The sequence below is a fragment of the Physella acuta genome, unplaced genomic scaffold, assembly GCF_028476545.2.
Source record: "Physella acuta isolate Inbredline_101_S28 unplaced genomic scaffold, ASM2847654v3 ptg000058l, whole genome shotgun sequence".
Taxonomy (NCBI): domain Eukaryota; kingdom Metazoa; phylum Mollusca; class Gastropoda; family Physidae; genus Physella; species Physella acuta.
In genome coordinates, this window is record NW_026731578.1 from 631743 (window position 1) to 654340 (window position 22598).

General features: G+C 35.4%; 1 protein-coding gene across 3 annotated transcripts; it reads left to right on the forward strand.

Annotated features, from left to right (window-relative positions):
- Window positions 1-3287: 3287 nt before the first annotated feature.
- Window positions 3288-21527, forward strand: LOC131947972 (leucine-rich repeat serine/threonine-protein kinase 1). Of its 3 annotated transcripts, none has more exons than XM_059309396.1 (33): window positions 3288-3401; window positions 6671-6930; window positions 7378-7549; window positions 8035-8211; window positions 8457-8596; window positions 8958-9193; window positions 9475-9596; window positions 9918-10075; window positions 10870-11005; window positions 11331-11451; window positions 11612-11758; window positions 12452-12570; window positions 12679-12776; window positions 13034-13102; window positions 13377-13427; window positions 13587-13652; window positions 13921-14091; window positions 14356-14737; window positions 14928-15049; window positions 15221-15381; window positions 15554-15799; window positions 15989-16108; window positions 16241-16389; window positions 16507-16634; window positions 16761-16931; window positions 17021-17182; window positions 17637-17876; window positions 18050-18274; window positions 18634-18765; window positions 19060-19254; window positions 19452-19622; window positions 19760-19879; window positions 20095-21527. In XM_059309396.1, exons 2-33 carry the CDS (start codon window positions 6694-6696, stop codon window positions 21415-21417), a joined length of 6267 nt encoding a protein of 2088 aa, XP_059165379.1. In that variant the 5' UTR covers window positions 3288-3401; window positions 6671-6693; the 3' UTR covers window positions 21418-21527. The 3 variants fall into 3 exon arrangements, with proteins under 3 accessions (XP_059165379.1, XP_059165389.1, XP_059165398.1); XM_059309406.1 differs by lacking the exon at window positions 3288-3401 and adding an exon at window positions 6278-6378; XM_059309415.1 differs by lacking the exons at window positions 3288-3401; window positions 6671-6930; window positions 7378-7549; ... (1 more) ...; window positions 8457-8596; window positions 8958-9193 and having other exon boundaries at window positions 9488-9596; window positions 9918-10001.
- Window positions 21528-22598: the final 1071 nt, after the last annotated feature.

A 22598-nucleotide genomic window follows, 5' to 3' on the forward strand; every position in this document is an offset into this window, starting at 1 on the left:
TACGTGTGAAGGCTCACACTCCGTGCGGAGATTCTCTTGTCTATTTACACAGTGATTTCAACAAAAAAGTACACAGCGGTGCGTATCTGAGCTTACCTCTCTTTTCCTTGATCGCTTGTGTGAGCATTTTCCACACAATTTATTTTTATTTAATTTTACCAACTGGTAAAATCCTTTCGAACCTCAGCGCTTTGCGCTAAAAACCTACACGATGCTCAGTTTAAATTAAAAATATCATCCTAGGCCTACACGATGCTCAGTTTAAAAATTCTTAATTAATTTTTTGTGACCGAACAAAAGGATATTTTTGAAAACTTTCTTCGGCAATATTGTTCTAAATTATGACAGGAATCGATTGGTAAATGTTTCAAGTCGCTAAGTGGTCTGGTTGCCGAGATATGGGCCAAAAACTGCATTTTTCGAGGGTTTTTTTTGGCTTTTCCGGGAAACCCAGGAAGGAATTCCGGGATTTTTTTTGGCCCACAGTCATCCTTGGAACTTGCTTAACAAATTTGCTTTGGAACTAGTCCTCGATATTGCTTCGTTGAGGAGGAGATACGACTTAAAGGCTACGGACACACATCCATCCATCCATCCATTCATCCATCCATCCATCCATCCATCCATCCATCCATCCATCCATCCATCCAGAAATGACGAGTTAATAATCGCAATCCCAGTATGGAAATTGCGCTAAAAAGTAGTAAATATCATCCTAGGCCTACACGATGCTCAGTTTAAATGTTCTTAATTAATTTTTTGTGACCGAACGAAAGGATATTTTTGAAAACTTTCTTCGGCAATATTGGTCTAAATTATGGCAGGAATCGATTGGTACATGTTTCAAGTCGCTAAGTGGTCTGGTTGCCCAGATATGGGCCAAAAACTCATTTTTTCGAGGTTTTTTTTGGCTTTTCTGGGAAATCCAGGTAGGAATTCCGGGAATTTTTTTGGCCCACAATCATCCTTGGAACTTGCTTAACATATTTGGTTTTGGAACTAGTCCTCGATATTGCTTCGTTGAGGAGGAGATACGACTTAAAGCTGCGGACACACATCCATCCATCCATCCATCCATCCAGAAATGACGCATTATTAAACGCAATTGCCAATATGGACATTGCGCTAAAAACCTCGAAAAAATGCAGTTTTTGGCCCATATCTCGGCAACCAGACCACTTAGCGACTTGAAACATTTTTTCATCATTTAAAATGCTTTGTTTTCTATTAAGGAGGGGTGGCGTCGCTTGAATAATTGTTGGGGGATGGGGGGGGGGGGGACATTGACTTACCCCGTCTCTCTCCTAATTCATTTTTAATTGTATTTGTAGTCGGATATTTGAGCACCCTAAACGGTTTGTCTCCCCCCTATCCTTGAAGCATTCGGTGTTCGCGGTATTGTAACTCCGCGACTTCTGGATACAACATTTAACCCGACACCAGAACCTTTGTTTCCAGTAGAAGATGAGGGGAATGGTTTTAGTTCAGGTGTTAGGGGAATGGTTTTAGTTCAGGTGTCAGGGGAATGGTTTTAGGGAATAGTTTTAGTTCAGGTGTTAGGGGAATAGTTTTAGTTCAGGTGTTAGGGGAATGGTTTTAGTTCAGGTGTTAGGGGAATGGTTTTAGTTCAGCTGTTAGAGAAATGGTTTTAGTTCAGGTGTCAGGGGAATGGTTTTAGTTCAGCTGTTAGGGGAATGGTTTTAGTTCAGCTGTTATGGGAATGGATTTAGGGAATGGTTTTAGTTCAGGTGTCACGGGAATGGTTTTAGTTCAGGTGTTAGGGGAATGGTTTTAGTTCAGCTGTTAGGGGAATGGTTTTAGTTCAGGTGTTAGGGGAATGGTTTTAGTTCAGGTGTCAGGGGAATGGTTTTAGTTCAGCTGTTAGGGGAATGGTTTTAGTTCAGGTGTTAGGGGAATGGTTTTAGTTCAGCTGTTAGGGGAATGGTTTTAGTTCAGGTGTCAGGGGAATGGTTTTAGTTCAGGTGTTAGGGGAATGGTTTTAGTTCAGGTGTTAGGGGAATGGTTTTAGTTCAGGTGTTAGGGGAATGGTTTTAGTTCAGCTGTTAGGGGAATGGTTTTAGTTCAGGTGTCAGGGGAATGGTTTTAGTTCAGCTGTTAGAGAAATGGTTTTAGTTCAGCTGTTAGGGGAATGGATTTAGGGAATGGTTTTAGTTCAGGTATCAGGGGAATGGTTTTAGTTCAGGTGTTAGGGGAATGGTTTTAGTTCAGGTGTTAGGGGAATTGTTTTAGTTCAGGTGTTAGGCTTTTTTTAGGGGAATGGTTTTAGTTCAGGTGTCAGGGGAATGGTTTTAGGGAATGGTTTTAGTTTAGCTGTTAGGGGAATTGTTTTAGTTCAGGTGTTAGGGGAATGGTTTTAGTTCAGGTGTTAGGGGAATGGTTTTAGTTCAGGTGTTAGGGTAATGGTTTGAGTTCAGGTGTTAGGGTAATGGTTTGAGTTCAGGTGTTAGGGTAATGGTTTTAGTTCAGCTGTTAGGGGAATGGTTTTAGTTCAGCTGTTATGGGAATGGTGTTAGTTTAGATGTTAGGGGAATGGTTTTAGTTCAGTCGTTCGGGAATGGTTTTAGTTCAGGTGTTAGGGGAATGGTTTTAGTTCAGGTGTCAGGGGAATGGTTTTATGGGCCAGGTTTATTGCCATTTTTGTGATGGGGAGGGAGGGGGGGATAAATTTATGGGCGTGGCCTTTAGTTTTTGGGGTATGATCATAACTTAATTTTATAGGCTAATATTCAGTCCATGCTATAAGAGTAAGCTAACCATCGCGAACAATCTGTTTTGGTATTTGGATTGACAAGTCCTTTACTTCACCGTGATGATGCGTAACTTACGCTATCTCACGTCGTCATGCCCCCCCCCCCTTCGTCAAACCGCACCCGGTCGTGCAGGAAGTGTTATCGGTGACGTAATGGGCTCTTCAGATAAAGCTGGCTTTTTAAATGAAGTTCATTAAATTGTCTATTAAATTGTTTCTGTTGCGTGAAGGAAATATTCCCGAGACCGCTTTAAAAAATCTTCCTGGTCAACCATTAAAAAGAAAGTTTGCATCAAAACACTTGATAAAATACCAACAGATTTTGGTGCGGAGCCCATAAAGGATTTGTTACGCTACTACAGAATTATTTTTCATGCGTTATCTGTCACAGGAAACATAAAGTAACCACCAACCGGTGTCAACAAAAATCCCCAAACTGTCCCAACCTTCAGTCAATGGCAGCTTGGTTTATTTTTAGAACTGTAGCCTGTATCTTATGCTATGCTGGATTAAAACAGTCGGCATTTCTGCAAGGTGTAAATCTATGCAAGTTTATCCTAGTCTGTGAAATTGATTTACGTAGTTGTATGTAAGCAGTGAGATATTGGCTTCAACTGTGTTCAGGGACAAGGTGAGTGATAGTTTTTATGGACCTGGAAACTAATTCTGTAATTTATAATTCCATAAATGGGGTATGAATGGTACCTTGACCGTGGAGTGTTTGTAAACACAGGTGAGATTTAACAAGACACGGGGTAAACACAGGTGGAGATGTAGACAGTGTGTAGCCTTACGTGTGTGTGTAGCCTTACTTGTGTGTGTGTGTGTGTAGCCTTACGTGTGTGTGTGTGTGTAGCCTTGCGTGTGTGTGTGTAGCCTTACGTGTGTGTGTGTAGCCTTACGTGTGTAGCCTTACGTGTGTGTGTGTGTGTGTAGCCTTGCGTGTGTGTGTGTAGCCTTACGTGTGTGTGTAGCCTTACTTGTGTGTGTGTGTGTGTAGCCTTGCGTGTGTGTGTGTAGCCTTACGTGTGTAGCCTTACGTGTGTGTGTGTGTGTGTAGCCTTGCGTGTGTGTGTGTGTGTAGCCTTACGTGTGTAGCCTTACTTGTGTGTGTGTGTGTGTAGCCTTGCGTGTGTGTGTGTGTAGCCTTACGTGTGTAGCCTTACGTGTGTGTGTGTAGCCTTGCGTGTGTGTGTGTGTAGCCTTACGTGTGTGTGTGTAGCCTTACGTGTGTGTGTGTGTGTAGCCTTGCGTGTGTGTGTGTGTAGCCTTACGTGTGTAGCCTTACGTGTGTGTGTGTGTGTAGCCTTGCGTGTGTGTGTGTGTGTAGCCTTACGTGTGTAGCCTTACGTGTGTGTGTGTGTAGCCTTGCGTGTGTGTGTGTGTGTGTAGCCTTACGTGTGTAGCCTTACGTGTGTGTGTGTGTGTAGCCTTGCGTGTGTGTGTGTAGCCTTACGTGTGTAGCCTTACGTGTGTGTGTGTGTGTAGCCTTACGTGTGTGTGAGTGTAGCCTTACGTGTGTGTGTGTAGCCTTACGTGTGTGTGAGTGTAGCCTTACGTGTGTAGCCTTACGTGTGTAGCCTTACGTGTGTGTGTGTGTGTGTAGCCTTACGTGTGTGTGTGTGTGTAGCCTTACGTGTGTGTGTGTGTAGCCTTGCGTGTGTGTGTGTAGCCTTACGTGTGTGTGAGTGTAGCCTTACGTGTGTAGCCTTACGTGTGTAGCCTTACGTGTGTAGCCTTACGTGTGTGTGTGTGTGTGTAGCCTTACGTGTGTAGCCTTACGTGTGTAGCCTTACGTGTGTGTGAGTGTAGCCTTACGTGTGTGTGTGTAGCCTTACGTGTGTGTGAGTGTAGCCTTACGTGTGTAGCCTTACGTGTGTAGCCTTACGTGTGTGTGTGTGTGTGCAGCCTCACGTGTGTGTGTGTGACCTAGAAACAGTGTAATAAGTGATAGTTTGTTCAACTATCTTTACTGCTCATACAAAAGACAACAGCTTAAAATGTCAACGACATAGTATTTGATGGTAGGACTCGATTCTAGCGATATATCCGGCAGTAAAGAGACCTGAGTTCCATTGAGAAAATGTCAACACCATTGATGTTGTAGTCGTGTTGGGTCACAGCGGCCCAAGTATTCTCGTGAGACCAGTTGTGTGTGAGAATTCTATTCTACTAGGTCTACCACCACCTCACATTGTTCTACAGCAGCACGAGCTGGTATAGCCTCACCATTGCCTGACCCACGTATGATAGTAGTCGGACATGAAACCTGATAATCTTAATAATTGTTTGAAACCTGATTTATATACAAAAAGTATTGGAAAAAAAATATGTGTGTGTTTGTGTTATGTATGCTGCTAATATAATTATGCCATATAGTGTTTCTTGCAGACTTTTTTCTCATGCGGGGGGGGGGGGGGTGGCTCTGTATTGTGCTGTAGTTCATTAACCCCACGACCCCTAATATTTCACCAACCCCTCGACCCCTAATATTTCATTGACCCAACCACAACTAATATTTCATTAACACAACCACCACTAATATTTCATTAACCCCACGACCCCTAATATTTCATCAACCCCACGACCCCTAATATTTCATTAACCCAACCACCACTAATATTTTATCAACCCCACGACCCCTAATATTTCATTAACCCCACGACACCTAATATTTCATTAACCCCATGACCCCTACAATTTCATTAACACCACGACACATACAATATCATTAATCAAACGACCCCTGATATTTCATTCAACCCACCGTGGCTTCTTATTTCGAACAACCTATCAACGAAACACAACAGGAAGAACAAACTGCTTTAATATAATTATTACGTAATGCCCTTTGTACAGTGGATGTACGCAGTGGCGTAGCGAGGTCGGGTTTCACCCGGTGCGGCACTTAATGGTGTCACCCCCCCCCCCCAGCGACCCTTCCCGGGGGACAAACTTTCGATTTGCACCCCCCCCCCCCTCAAGTTTTTCTCTATATATTTACTATTTTTTGCCTTGGTGTCACCCCCCCCCCCCCTAAATGGTGTCACCCGGTGCGGTCCGCCCCCCCCCCCCCTCGCTACGCCTCTGGATGTACGTACCTTGCAGATACACAATGAAACGTATTGTATAATTTCATGACATTAGCCATCCTTGTATCAGGTTTTCATTCATACTTTCGGCTTTAATAGGGGAGATAATCGACTCGAAAAATACAGTATTTTCAAAAATTGTTTAGCAGTTACGTTTCGAAGGAGTACAAAAACTATTCAACTTCATGTTCAAAATTCTCTATAATTTTTTCTCACGTTAAAGTATGTCAACAAGATTCTCTAAAGTTTTGTATCACGTTAAAGTAAGTCAACGAGATTCTCTAGTTTTGTCTCACGTTAAAGTATGTCAACAAGATTCTCTAAAGTTTTGTATCACGTTAAAGTATGTCAACAAAATTCTAACCTGCGTTAGCTCGGGGCATGGAGTACCAGTGTCACGGTGTAGAATTAGCGGCAGATATTTTCCGCTCCATTGAACAACAAGACAAACAGGACTTTTAAGTCAAACTGCAATTTTAAAGTTTCATTACTGACATTAGACCGTGTTATTTAACAGTAAGGTGGACTTGGTTTTTGATGAGCTTAGGTTCGCCCGAGTCTTAGCTCAACTCTCCAGTGTAAGCCAGATTTGCCGATTCTTAGCTCAGGTCAAGTCTCAAGGTTGTCCACGATCTGCTTCTTTTTCGTCTCCACTTAAGACTTAAGGTCTTAGGGATGTATTTTAAGTGTTAGCTGGCTTACTAAGAATATGGCCAGGATGGCAAGTTACCTCCCGTATTTTTGAGATTTCATCTTTTATCTCATTAGTTTTTCCTTATGTATTTGCTTTGTAAATTTTATCTCGTAGATCTGGATGATCGTGTTACCGTGATGGACATATACCTCGACCTTGACCCTGTGACTCTTAGAAAAAGACTCGAAAATGAGTCACCGTCCTACCTGCAATCACTGCTCACGTTTACCAATGACAGGGAACTCCGAAAGGTCAAGGATTTATTGGCAGCAAACGAGTGGTTATTTTTTCACGTCTGCAGGGAGGGTTTCACTGAGGTTTTGCAGCAAATGTTGGATTTAGAGATGATTGATGTGAACTCTACATTGGAAGGGGTAAGAACCTGACAGACAATCTAGATCTAATTCTTTCATTGTTGCATTTAAAACCAATGCCTCAATTTAAAATGTATTGAGCAGGCTACATAATAACACATTACATATTGACCATAAGTAAATAAAATTATATTGAATTCTATCAAATGAAGTGAGAATATCTTGACAAGTGTATAAAGCTAATAATAATAATTTTATATATTGGCTAAGTTGAGTAATGTATTTAGATATAATGACTAATGATAATGACTGATAATTAGATATTGATAATGTTTAATGTAATGTATTGGCAAATGTTTACTAAAATGTATAGATCTATTAATAGATCTATTTACTTTACTAATTTCATTTTCATTCATAAGCCATGTTTAATTTTTTCAATCAATGGTTACATGTAAATGAATGCATATGATATCTCTGACCAATTTTTTACAAATTTGAATCTAGAGGACTGGTTTACAAATGGCTGTTGCTGCTGGTCATACTAAAGTGGCCCAATTATTGTTACAATATGGCTGCAAGATTCATGAAAATGTTTGGGCAGAGGATTCAGAATTTTACCTCGCAACCCAACATGGGCATTTGGAAATTATTAATTTATTATTTGATCATTATCATGGTAAGTCAATCAACTGTAAACAAAAGCATACTATCAACAAGGGAACTAAAATATAAGGGCAATCTAGGCTATTGCAATATAGTTATAGTTATACATTTTCATTTGTATGTTATGTACATTCAGAAAAATAGCTTAAATTATAATAGACAACATACCTGATAATAAATCATACATTATATTTGTATAATGATTATAGACTGTCATGTCAGTCAAACTGAAGAATTGAATGTTGTATTTCAAATTTCAACTATTCATGATGAAAACTTTTTTTTTTTTTAAACAGAGCATTAATACTTGATAAAATGTTGAAAAAAAAACCCCAAATAAATTAAGTTTATTAAGCTTAAGTTTTAAATTCATTATTAAAATGCTACTAAAAATTAAACAAATTAGTTATTCTCTCAGTGTTTTTCATATTCTAATAATTACTAATATTTATGATATTGTTGAAATTTTCTGTTTTTCTAACCAAAATCTTTCTCTAGGCCTTGTCCGTGAGAAATGTGTGCGCTACTGTCTACTATATGCTGCTTGCAGTGGGGGGCATATTGAGGCCCTGCATAAATGGTATTGGCCTAATGTTGACCTGAACAGAGAGATAGAGCTGGTCTCTAGCTTGAGAGGTCAGGAACACAAGTATCCACTTTTTGCTGCTTGTTTAGGTAACTCTTTTGTTTCTTAGCTCACCTCAATTACAACCTGTAATAATTTACCCCAAGTATGTTAATTCGTTTTGTTAGCAGGTGTTAGATTTTTAGCAAACATAATTAATTTATCCACTAAAATTTAGACCTAATTAATCCATGTAAGTAACCACTTAGAATTTAGAAGTAGCTTCCCATCTGATAGAATCAGGTGCAAGAGTACCACATAGAAACTGTCAAACTACTGTGTTTTATTTATGCAGGCAAACATTTAGTTGTAGCATCACATCTGATAGAATCAGGGGCAAGTATAACGAAGGAAATCTGTGAAAACTTCCCCGAGTTCACAACCACTCTCGTAAAATCACGTTTCTACAGTGTGGCTCAAAATGGGCAGGTTGAGGTATAATGGATTCATGATAAGAACTAATTTTTAACTATCTAGATTAAAATATTTTTAAAAGATAAACAATAGTTCTATAATATGTTGATTTATACATTAAAAATTTAAACTATTACTTTGTTTCATTAAAAAAGCATAGCCTATTTCTATTGAAGATAGTCAAGTAAAATCCAATCTGTTCATGATTTAATACTTTTAATTTCTGTAAGCCTTCCAGAGAACAAAATTAGTAGGTCGAATTTAAATTGTCCTACATTTTTTATAGATTCATAATAAAATTAAAAAAAAAAAGATTTTTGAAATAGACATCTTGTTTTTAATTTTGTGTGATTAAATGATGTCCCTTTTATTGATTGGTTAGTTCTTGATGTCAGAGCAAAAGATTCAATGTATCCTGGCCTGTTGGTTCCATCTGACTCATGACACAGTTGAGGGACAGGGTAGGAGGATGTTGATTAACTTGGCAAAAAATAGACTTACAGAGCTACCTGATGATTTCTTGTGGTGCTTGGATCACCTTACAGATCTAAATGTCTCATTTAACCCTTTAAATGCTGTCTGTGGAGCCTTGAACCCTGATGTTATTTGTAGAAATCGGTACATCTTTTTTGTTCATTCATCTTTGTTTTAAAAATAAATAAAACAAAAGCTGAATTAATTTTTTTAAAAGAATAAACATGGTTTGAATAACTATTTAGAACATACTTATGGTGACTAGCAAGATATTCATCTTTCACCTAAAATAAATTAATACAAATTAAAAGATAAAAATACATTTTAAATATAGACAGGCTTATTCTTCCTCTACTACACATCAATTATAACCAAATTAAATGTTTTTATATTTTGTTAATGTATCATGTTTTGTTACTTTTCAGCCTAACAACATTAAATTTTTCCCACTGTAAACTAAACACTGTGACCAAAGACTTGTTTTTCTTGCCATGTTTAAGAGAGCTAGACCTATCCCACAATTCTCTTGTCACTCTCACAAATGAAGGTACTTAATTTTTATGCTTTAAAATTCTTTGTACTATACTACACACTGCTAGGTGACCTATCTTTTTAAAGGACTAGCCATTATTTTTAAAAATGACATTCAGGGGGGAGAATGAACATTATAATTATGATAGTTTGAAACATATTTGAATAAAGATATTAATTTATAATAAAGAACTTAACACTACAGCCTGCAAACTAGATATTGTATTTAAAAATTATCACTCAAAAGATACTGAATTATGATAGTTTGAAGCATATGTAAAGATATTAATTAAGACTGCAAACTAGATAATGAATTTAAAAAATTATCACATAACAGATACTGAATGGAGATGTCAAGAGTTGTTTCATTTGAATGTATCTCACAACAGTATTACTACCCTTCCCATGGGGATTAAAATGTGTAAGTCCTTGAGATCTCTTAAAGCGAGCCACAACCAGCTGACTGAAAGATTTTCTCCCTGGCTATGTCCAATGGTGGGTTCACTCACAAGCAAATCTTTTTTCATGACAATAACACACTAAATATTTGTTTCATGACAATAATACACAAAATATTTGTTTCATGACAATAATACACTAAATATTTGTTTCATGACAATAATACACAAAATATTTGTTTCATGACAATAACACACAAAATATTTGTTTCATGACAATAATACACAAAATATTTGTTTCATGACAATAACACACAAAATATTTGTTTCATGACAATAATAAAGAAAATATTTGTTTCATGACCTAACAGTCTTCCCTCAACTTAGTGACTGAAATTCTATCTACATCTACAGCTAGCTCTATTTACAGTGAGCTACAGTATGCTATAACTAATAAACTCATAGTATTTTGATTGTTTAATACATTGTTTAAAATTTTAGACAACCCTCACATCCCATAAATTGTTAAACATATATTACAGAATGCTCACATTCCATACATGGTTAAATATTTTAGACAACACATCCCATACATTGTTAAAACATTGAGACAACACATAAATATTTTAGACAACCCTCAAATCCCCTACCTTCTAGTGCAGGAAATTTAAATTTTTGTGCTAAAAGTGTCAAGATACACATACTTCAAAAAAAGTCAAACATATTTGCTTTAACATCTGAGATTTTAATTAATTTTGAAAAACTGTAAACTAATGAAGCTAAACAGGTGATGTTTAGCTCACATTTAAATAGCAGTTTCTTACATGTTTGAGAAAATAAACTTGAACCCTAACCTACTGGTGCTGATGTACAATTTCCAATCCTGAACAGAGTGACCTGGATTTATCCCACAACAAGTTCAGCACATTTCTACCCAGTGCTGACCAGTTCTGGAACCAAAGTCTAAAGCACTTGAACCTCAGCCACAATTTCATGCATGATCTAGCAGAAAGCATCCTAAGACTGAGTAAAGAGCTTTTACTCTATTTTATCAAACTGCCATTAGCTAATAATTTTATAAATTTGTTTCCATTGTTTTTAAATTACAGTTTTTAAAGTCAGCTAAACTTAATTCACTACCATTAGTTAGTATTCAACAGGATTTCTTGCCGACTTTTTGCTCTGGAAGGCACTAGAAACTTTAGGGGGGGGGGGGGACACTGGTTGAAGTATTTTCTTTTAAAATGTAATATTTTTTATTTTGTGAAGAGACACCTGAAAGAAACACTGAGTTTTAAATTTCACTCTAACAAGATTGTCACTATTTAACCCAATGATTCCCCATCCACCAGATCAGCTGACCTATCTCAATGTGTCCCACAATTTGATCAGCACACTGCCTGCTCAGGAAGTCTGGCAGTGTGAGCTTGTAACTCTACACATTGACCACAACCGTCTTGGACACATTCCAGGGTTTGTTTTACAATATGTGACAAGAATCAAATTTTTAAACAATTTTATGTAAAATATTTCATTACACTATTAAAAAAAACAAAAAACTTTTAATGAAACAATTTAAAAGGCTATGCACTATACTATAGTAGGTCTAAATATTATATAATTTGTTTTTCAGGAATGCTATTTCTGTTCCATGTGTAGAATTTCCTGGGACTCTTCTATCCAAAAGTTTATTGGAATTGAATCTCTCACATAATGAACTTAAACAAGTACCAGAGGGAGTTTGTGAAATGACACGTTTGTCTTCCCTTGATTTGAGTTTGTGAGTGGCTCACAATCAACAATTTTGTTTTGCAATATATTTTAAATGTATTATAGATGGGTAAGCTCATGATATAGCGTCAAAAATTATCTGGTAAGTTTGTTGAGTTTTGTTAACATTTGCTTCTGTAAACCATAGTTTATTTGACTGTTGAAATAAAAATAAAGTCAAGTGCATTAAATTAATGCTTTAACTAAATTTAAAGTTTAATTGACAGAAAATTAGCAACAATTAGTAGATGTAATTAGAAACAGAAAAAAACTGGCAGAAAATTTGCAACTACTAGATTCTAGATCAACATCTAAAGCTAGGCCTAGTAAAATAAGATGATTAGATTTACTAAAGTAGTAAGAAGAATTAGAACATTGTTTAGTAGCAGCAGTAATTAGCACATACCCTAAAAATAATTAGAAATACAAATAATTAGCAAAACAGTATTTAAAATGCAACAAAAATTAATCTATGCATATTTTTAAACATTAGGTGTTAAAAATAATTTGGCGCCAAAAAATATGGTTTACAGTATTTCTGGTAGTTTCCAGAACGGCGTGACAGACTACGCCTTGGTTTTACTGTTTTTTTACTGCTTCACCATTCCGGAACAATAACCAATGCTATATCGTGAGATTACCTATAGATTTACATGTATCATTCAGTTTCAGTGTTGATTTTGATTTTCAACACTTTTTTTAGCAACACAGAGTTGAAATCCTTACCTGAAGAGCTTGGATTGCTGAAAAAAATTCTAGTCCTTAAATTAGATGGTGTTAAACTAAAAGACAAAACATTGCAAAATTTAGTAAATGCACCAGGTAATATGTCAACATTATATTTAATACTGTTCATTGTTATAATGTAATCCCATTTCAAACAAATGAATCAAACAAATGTGGTTTACTACTGTTATCTACAAACTGCAGATGACCCTCACAACTTTAAAGTCATTCAATATCTTGAAAAAAAGCTGAAGAAGTGTGTAGCCTGGAAAACTATCAAGGTGGTTGTACTAGGATGTAAAGTAAGTCTAACACTCTCAATGGGTAGCATGTCTGAACAAAATAGAAAAAAAGTGTTACATAAGCAAACTGCATAAGTTTGATGGAAAATGATCTTACCACACCCTCCAAGGCCCGTACACAATTTATTAACAAATAATGTCAATTTGATAACATCTGAGTTTTTTTGCAGTAGATCTAAATGTGTTCTTACAAAAATTCATAACTGGTTTATTTTTAAAAAATGGTATTACTTTATTTTTCAATAACTTTTTTTAAGCATGATGAAGATCATTGTACCTTTAGAAGTCTGGCGAAAATCAATGAAAAACTGGGAGCAGGAAATAATGTAAGACATTTATATTTTAATAGCATAGATTTAGTTGGTATAACAGTTATAATAAAATAAAAATTGCTTGAAGTAAAATATTTTGGATTTTGTTAAAATGAGTGTAAAGCAAAAATAAACATAATAATTAAACAGATATATGACTTTTTTGTTTTGTTGCTAACTTCTGAGAAAGGCAAGTGAAAATGAAAAGTTAATCATATAGCTCTAAAAAAGTAATTTATGAGGTTTGTTTTGATAAATATTAAAGCTTTAAACTTACTGTACCTTACAGTTTGTAGACAAGATAAGAGAATGTGTCTTGCCCATTGCACAAGAAAAAGAGGTCAGCACTTTAGAATGGGTTAGCTTATCACATTCTAAAACAAACTAGAATTTTGTTGCATATGTTGAGTACAATTACATTATAGTTGGTTTAAATAGATATAAGTGTAAATTTAAGTTTTAAAAAAAGTCTAATTGAGTTACAAAACTTTTCTTCCAGAGTTTAAGTGTCACACACTGGAAAATCAAGAAAAACTGCTGGACTGTCTGGCCAGTGTTTGAAAAGGTAATGTTTGATTTCTTAAGTGCTTTCTTATGAGAAAGGTTGACTCAAAATAAAACAGTTTTATATTAATAAAATCAATGTTTCAATATACTATAATTAATCATTAGGCTTAATTTTTATATTTAAAAATTAATACAAATTTTTACTGAATAAAAAAATAAAATTTTAGTAAATAAATATGCTAAAATCTAGTAAAGTATTTTAAGCTAGATAAATAGTATTGGTATTCAAAGGGAATTAAATTCTTCATGTAACTTTTTTCTTTTAGCTGCAACATCCTTCCATATCATTTGAAGTTTGGGAATTCCCAGATACAAAAATAACTTCAACTATACTACCATGTTTCCTTACACTAAACTCTTTATATGTCATCATGCATTATGTCAGCTCAAATGACAAGAATTGTAAAATAATATCAGAAAGGATTTCATCTATTCAGGTACAATTATTATATAAACCTACCATTTTTTTTTTTAAAACTATTTTTAAACTTAATAATGAATGGCTATTTAATTTTTACTGGGAATATAATTATAATGGATAAAAACATTTTCTCAGTTTTTGACATTTTTTATTTCAAAAATTAGTTTAAAAAATAGAATAAAACTTATTACTGAAGACTGCTGTCAGTGATAAAATTACTTCAATGTTTATTTCAGCATGTATAAAACGAATAAAAACAATATTTAAATTTTTTTTTCAGGCATGTGTTCACTCACCACAAATTATTGTTATTTGCATTTATGCACAAGAGAAAGATTTTACAAGATTAGACAAAAATTTCAAAAAGGAAGTTGAAAAAGAAAACATACAAGCAAGGTTTATCTCAGTTTTTCTGGACAGTGATTTTAGCTCTGATTTCTTTCTTAAAGAAATTCTGGCAACTTGTGAAAAAATGAATGATAATACTTTGGACTATGACTTTCCTTTAATAAAAAGAAAAATACCATCAGTGTTTAAAAAAGTTGCAGAAAATACAAAAAGTCTGAAAAAATGTACAAATATCTGCTTATTGGAGCAATTCTGTAATTACACAGACTGTACAAAAAAAGATTTAGAAGATGGAGTTGATCAAAATCTAACAAGTAAGCCTCAGTTTATTCTATAATTTTAAAGTTATTAAATATCAGACAAAAGTTGCCCTGTGGATTGTCAACCTGTAACTTTAAAAAATATATGCAATTATTTAACAATCACATTAAGAGAATTATTTAACTGTTTTATAAATTTTTAAGAATGACTGACCTAAACTATTTTTATATTAAAATAACATAGTGCATGAATTTTTACTGCAATCTGGAGCAATTCTCCATTACAACTACTACAGTGAGGAGTTGTCTGCTTGTGTTGTCACAAATCCAGTTTGGCTTTTTGACATTCTTAGTCATTTTTTAAAGGTGTGTAATAGTTGGAATAAATTTAACTGGTTAGCAGTAGAAAAACAACAATAAAAAAGCATGTGGATTGAAGGCTGATGAGTAAAGTGGTGTTGATTTAACCCTATGTTCACATCCTCTGTGGTGTTTAAAATTTCTAGAATAATTTAAAAATCTTTCAACTTGTTCTAGACCCTCTCAGAAAGAAGGTATCCTAAGGCACATGTGAGCATCTGTGAAGTGAAGGAGGTCATAGAGGACAGGTTACCAGAAGAATATTTTACTGCTTTCCTTTTACTTTTGGAGGCATTTAACATAGGCATAAGGACTACAGACAACGAAGGAAATAAAATGTATGAGGGCATTTTTAAAAATTTATATTATTTATATCAGTTTTGACATACAGATTGATTTTAAAACTTCATCAATACTTTAATGTAGATCAATTGCTATATATTTGAAATGTTATTAAAATACACAATATGAATGTAATGAAATTTGATGGCAATTTTTTTTTCTCCCCAGATTATTAGTTCCATCAATGTTGTCCCCAAACCCACCTCAGCTACAACTTTCTCCTCACCATGACGGATACAGAGCTTCACGCCTGTACCCTCTGCCTGCTATACCATCTGCTTTGTGGAGCCACATCATTTCACAGCTGATTCCAGCTTTTGAGAGGTTCTCAAGCCCTGAGTGGAACCTTGATGACAGACATTACGTGGAGCGCGAAAATAGAAATAGGTCATTTATTATCAACAGCAGAATTAGGTACTGATATTCCCACCTTAGTCTTAGTATTTATGCTGAGTTAGTGGGTAGGGCTAGGATTAGGGTTAATGTGTATTTATCACTCATTAATATACTATCTATCGGAATATACAGGTATCAATAAGTATCACATATTTGAAATAAACAGTTTGTCTCTTTTGTTAACAGTAGTATTTATTTCTCCAACAGTAATTTTAGAGGGCTTCATATAATGCATCCAAACATTCAGTATTGGAGAACAGGCCTCATAGTCAGCCATGATGAAGGCTATGTAGTTGTAGAAGAAGTGAAGTGCTCTTCTCAAAGAAGGTAATTTTTGTATGGCATCTAATGTTGGTGGCTGCTAACAATAAAATATTTTTTACAGACATCAAAGACTATTTGAATGAGTAAAATATAAGGCTTTGTTTCGTGGTAAATATTGTTTTCTCTGTTTTATAGTGAAATTGATGGAAAAGTTGGAATACTAGTAACAGTTCAAACAAATGGATGTAATGCTAGCAACAGTCACATAATTAACCTTAGAAAACTTGCAACTATTGGCATTGTAACATATGAACTTGAAGACATTATAGAACTCTTTTATCCTAGTAAGTAACATTTTCTTTTTAGCTTGTTTCTGGAGACTGATTTTCTTTTCTTTAGTCTATTGACATAAGCATTGGTTATTATGTTAGAAAAAAAATTCTACCATTAAAATATTTCAGGATTTCGTGATACTACAGAATCTTCATTGTCTCCATTAGCTTTATGCCAACGCTGCTGCAAAACTCAACCTCTCTCTGGAATTTTCAAGGCACCAGATCCACATTATTCGTTTTCATACTGTGCACAGGTCCAATGTTTTGCACAATTTATAGCAGAATGTTTACTCGATTATATTTATTGAGGGTTTAAATTTATTATATCTAAAGTTTTTTTTTAAAATCCAAAATTTAAATTCATATTCATATTTTTGCAGTTGGTCCTTAGCCATGAAAATGTAACATGCCAGATGGGCCTGACATCCCTTGATACACTGGTACCTGAGCTGTATTTCTGTGAACTCCCCCCAGAACATCACATCCAGTTTGATGATTTGAAGCTGCTGGATAAGAAGCTAGGAGAAGGAATAGCTGGAACTGTCCTCAGTGTAATCTTTTATTCATTTTGATATTTCATTTTTTGAAACACAATTGATTCTGATAGCTAATACTTGTTTTGTTTTAAAAACTTCATTAGGCTAAATATAGAGATAAAGAAGTTGCAGTGAAAGTGTTTCATATCCCTTCCATTAACCCTGACTCTCATTATGTGGCTGATGAGGTCTATAGAAATATTGGTAAATTAAATGAAAGCAGAATGTGGGCTACAGATGAACTGGTACAGCTTGAGCAAAGTAATGTGAGTTTTACCCTTCTCACCTGATAAGTTGTAAAATAAATAATGTGAGTTTTATACTTCTTATCTGATTATTTGCAAAACAGATGATGTGAGTTTTACACTTCTTACCTGATATTGTAAAATAGATAATGTGAGTTTTACACTTCTCACCTGATAATTTGTAAAATAGATAATGTGAGTTTTACACTTCTCACCTGATAATTTATAAAATAGATAATGTGAGTTTTACACTTCTTATGTGATAGTGTAAAATAAATAATTTGTTTGAAACAAACACACATTTACATTTTTTTAAAATTTTTTTTTAAAGATAGTTTACATTTGATTGCATGTCAAGTCCAAAATGTTATGACATGGAAACATTTTTAAGCATAGATTTTTTTGGTCATACTTTTAAATAATTTTACATTACAAATAAAATGTCTCATTTTGTGTTCTTGTTTTAAAACTTCAGGTCTGTAGTGCATTCTTGCACCTGCGCAGGGAAGTGAGTGTTCTGAGTAAACTCAATTACAAATGTATTGTAGCTTTCATTGGTGTTTGCATAAAACCACAACTACTCATGGTAATGGAGCTGGCTCCTCTAGGAAGTCTGCGGCTTCAGCTAGGAGAAGGGTTTACGCCTGATTCTTCAAACAAAACTATCTCCAAGACTGTTTTTACTAAGGATCTAACGTACAAAATTCTGTTGCAGGTTTCAATTTACTTCATTTTTAAATTTTACCTTTGCATAGATTTCTATTTTTTTAAAAATTAAACAAATCTTTATGTAAATAAAAAAAAAAGATTGTTTTTTACAAAATGAATAATAATAACTGATAAAAATAATTATGTTTTCTTTAATAAATTCATTAAATATTACATTAGGTTGTTTGTGGGCTGTCCTACTTGCACAAAAACCACATCATCTACCGCGACCTGAAGCCTGACAACATCCTGGTCATGTCACTGGATGTGGATGCACCAATCAATGTCAAGCTCTCGGATTATGGCATCTCCAAGTTTTCAACACTCCGAGGTATCAGTGGCCTGTTTGGTACTGTTGAGTACATGGCGCCTGAAGTCATGTCCAAACAGCCCTACTCTTCTAAGGTGGACATTTCGTTTATTAACTCCTTGACATTTAAATATGGTTTAGTCATACTTAACTTAGCTACAGTTTTGTGTATTTTAAAGTCAGTGGTAATACAATAGGTAATAATAAACCTGATCACATTCACAAAAATATCAGATAAAATCACTCAAAATCTCTTCAATAACAGCAGTTTTGGAACTGGCAAATAAACATTTACTTATGGAATAATATACTGAGAATATGTACCAATAGATGCAGACAAAATAAAGTTTATACTTAGGAAATATATTTTGTACTTACAATTATTTGTCACCCATAAAACATTTTCTACAAATTTTCTACTTCCGTCAGTTGTTACACATTTTGTACCTGACAGGTGGACATTTACTCTTATGGGATTGTAACGCTGGAGATTCTGACAGGTATTTCCCCAATGATGGTGGAGAATCAGTGTATGATGTTGTTGAAAGACAAAGTCCAGGATGATGATAGCCCATCACAGATTAAAGTTAGTTTTTGTCTCATTCCTTATGGCTGGATGGTGTTGTTATAATTTCTTATGGCTGGATGGTGTTGTTGAAAGTCCATTCTGGACCATTTCTCAAAGATAAAAGTTAATTTCTTGTTTGTGTCATTCCTTTTGGCCGTGATAAATGTATTGTGTTGTTTGTTGTTTAGTAATGTCTACAAATTCTTCAAGATGACCTTACCCAATCTTTTATCCAAAAGGTAATTTAATTAAAAAAAAAAATTAAAACTAACTTAATGTGGACTATAAAATGTAAAAGTGATTTTGCTGCAGGGGTACAAGATAAAGTGCCATTTCCCTTGTGTTGAGGATCTGATGAAGTACTGCTGGAGATTCAAGATGGAGGACAGACCATGTGCAGACGACATAATCAAACACATGAAGTCTGACCAGTTTTTGCTGTTGCATGACACTGTGTCAGTTGAGATGAAGAGTGAGATAGAGATCACCTGCGTATACACATGTCAAGTAGGTGCCAAACATGTCCAAAATTCTATTTGTTTGATTCTATTAGGGTTGTAAAAAAAACTTGAACACATAATTTAAAGTTTTAAAACTGTGTATTCAGATTTACTAGTTATGGAATCTAAACAGAAGAGTTAATTTCATATTTTGTCATTCTGTAATTTTTAAATGGAAATGTTTATGTTTTGTGAAAATCTTAGACCAATGGGTCATGGAACATCTGGATCTCAGAGAGCGGACCAGTCAAAGACAGATATTTCAGCGTTTATAATGTGGAATCTGCCTGTTTTGTAGCTGAAAGAGAAAAGATGCCAGGCAATACAGTAATTTCAATGGCCAAAGTTGGTTCAAACATTTGGCTTGCGTGCCAGGTCAGAGTTACCAGTTTTAAAAAAAATATTAAAACTACAATCACTACTTCAATATTATGTTTTTAATTGATTATTATTTAATTTGTATTTTACGTACAAATATTAACAGCTGTATATTTTCTAATATTAAATTTTAGGACCAAAAAGTATTGCAATATTTAAAAAGAGGAAGAACAAGTAAATTCGAAATTTCTGATGAAAAGATTTTGGCAGGTCAACCTAGAATAATTAAAACCCACTATTTTGATCATCAAAAGGTAAGGCCTTATAGTTATTTACAATGATAAAAATGATTACCAGGCTCATGGTCTTATAATGTGTAGGTGAGATAGCATTATAGTTTGATTTGAAGTAGCTTTATTGGCTAACTAGAAATAAATACTTTTAAAAAAATGTAAATTAGAGAGAGAGAGATACATCCATTTTTATTATTTAAAAAATTGATCTTACCTTTTTAATGACTTTACCTCAGGAGAGTGAATGTCTTGCAATGATTGGTTTTGAAAATGGCATGGTGTCAACATACTACTTCAAAAACCCACACACCAGTTCATACACAATCAGCACAGATTTCAGATTTGACAACACACCAATATATGACATTTGCTCAGCCACATCACATCTGATTGCTGTGGCTTGTGACATGAAGATCTACTTCCTGCTAGCCACCCCCGAGGAAGTGCATGAAAGAGGCACCATTATGCCACAGTTAACCAACGACGGCTCTTTGAGTATAAACACAACAATGGCTCTAGGTTGTAACATGCCTGTTATGTCAATGACAACAGACAATACGTACTTGTGGTGTTGCTTGGAATTCGCCTCGTGTGTTATAAAAATTGATATCAAGCTTCGTGAAATTGTGTTGGTGTTTTCATTGAGCTGGGACTCCACAAGGGATAGTGCCAGACTTGAACAAGAGCAAGTTGAAAGACCCAACAATATCAGGCAGACAACTTCAGATAGTGGCGCAACATCCCACACTACTGACAGACGTCAGACCTCAGATAGTGGCGCAACATCCCACACCTTTGAGAGACGTCAGACTTCAGATAGTGGCACAACATCTCACACCTTTGAGAGACGTCAGACTTCAGATGGTGGAACTCTTTATGAAAACAATGATGAAGTGTTTCAAAGTGAAGATGCCACTTCTAGTCCTCTTCTGCCTTTAAGACACTTCCCTAGCATGCCTTTGCTAGCCAACCCACCTGCGGTTCCAAGAAATCCTTCCCACCAGGAGGAACTTCTGTTCCCTACAAGTCTGATTGTATCATCTGATGTTTTAGTGCTAGGTACAAACTGTGGGGGGCTCCTTCTCCTACCTCTAGACTACACCCAACTCTCACTAGACAATCAGCTGATATCTCTACAGATTCCAGTTCTTCGACATCCCCACAAAGGTGACAGACACTGGAAGAAAGCTAAAGGTCTTTCAGAGGTCAGCTGTAGTTCAACTAGGGGATCCATCTCCTCATTGTTTCTGGCCAATGAAAAACTTGTATCAGTACATTCAAACTCAGAGAATGTATGTCTGAGACCAAAGAAGCAACGCAGGACAAAAAGTGAGGACAGGCACAGAAATGCTGTGTTTATTGGCAATTTGTTGCCTGACACCCAACACCAGCAAACTGATGCACAACCAGCTGGTGTCCACCATGTAACTATGCCAGGACCTGAAGGTGGCAGACAGAATAGGTCTACTACAGGAAGTGTTGCTGATATTGCATTATGGGATAAGATCTCAAGTGATAGGTTAAAGTGTGTGAGAAAATTTCATCAAGATTTCCCTTAGCCTATACCTACTTGCTACTCATCTTAATGTGTACAGAAGACACACAGTGTTAGCTATTGCTTGTTTTTTTTTTGCTTGATGTACAACAGAAATAAAATATGTCAACTATATTAAGAAAGATTTCGTCTGAGATTGCCAATGTTGCTTTTTATTTGAACAGATTTCATCTTACACATCTTTATTTTATCACTGTACAGGCTGACTATATATATATATATATATATACATGTATGTATAGATATAAAAATGTTTGCTTGTTATTTATGCTTCACGATACTATATATGTAACGGGCATGTAACTGGGAAGTTGTTGAGTACACTCTCACAAAGGTTTCTGGCATAAGATTTAAAAATATCTGAGATTGGGTTACCCAGTGGCTACCGTAGCACCTAGGGTCAGCTGATTGGGGGTCTTGCACCGGGTGTTAGGGGTACAGTTTCGATCAACTGTAAACTACACTGGAGGGGTGTCCTCCAGCTTAGATGTATGACCTGGAACACACTGGGCTTCACCATGAGCATTATGGCACCTACATTTGTTTTAAAGAGCACCCTGCAGTAGGGATACTACAGACAATGACTTAACCAAACTGAGTGAACCTTGTGTAACCAGTGGCCTCCGAGAGCACTCTGCAATGCCTTTGACGGCTGGGTAGTCAACAGGGGGTGGGGGTGTTCTAACACAACTTTGTAGAGGGTGATGAACACACCCTGATAGCGTGGGCAAACCCATGCCCCAATAACTAAGATTCAACAAATGTAGTGCCAACATTGTTTACACTTAAGTTAAATAACTGAACATTATAAATGTGTAGTCTAGGAGTAGCCTGTGTAGCAAAAAGATAACCCATGCAAATATTAGAATGGTAGCTCACACATAAGTGAGGGTTAACATGTCTCAGTAAATGACTGACCATCTCTTCTAGGACCCTCAAACTTTTTTTTTCTGATGCAGCAATGCTCATTTGTTATTTCATAATCCAATCAAGACAGGCAAAAGTATGGCCAGAAAACAAGGTGCTGTCTCTAAGATAGACAGTTGGTAGCAATGTCTCCTAGAATTTCCTTTCTGCTGAGATCACAGAAAACGTTATGGGCAAATCAAATATTGATGACATGTGGTATTTATAGACAAACAGGCTGAAATAGAATTAAAAAAACAACAACACAATTTATAGTTT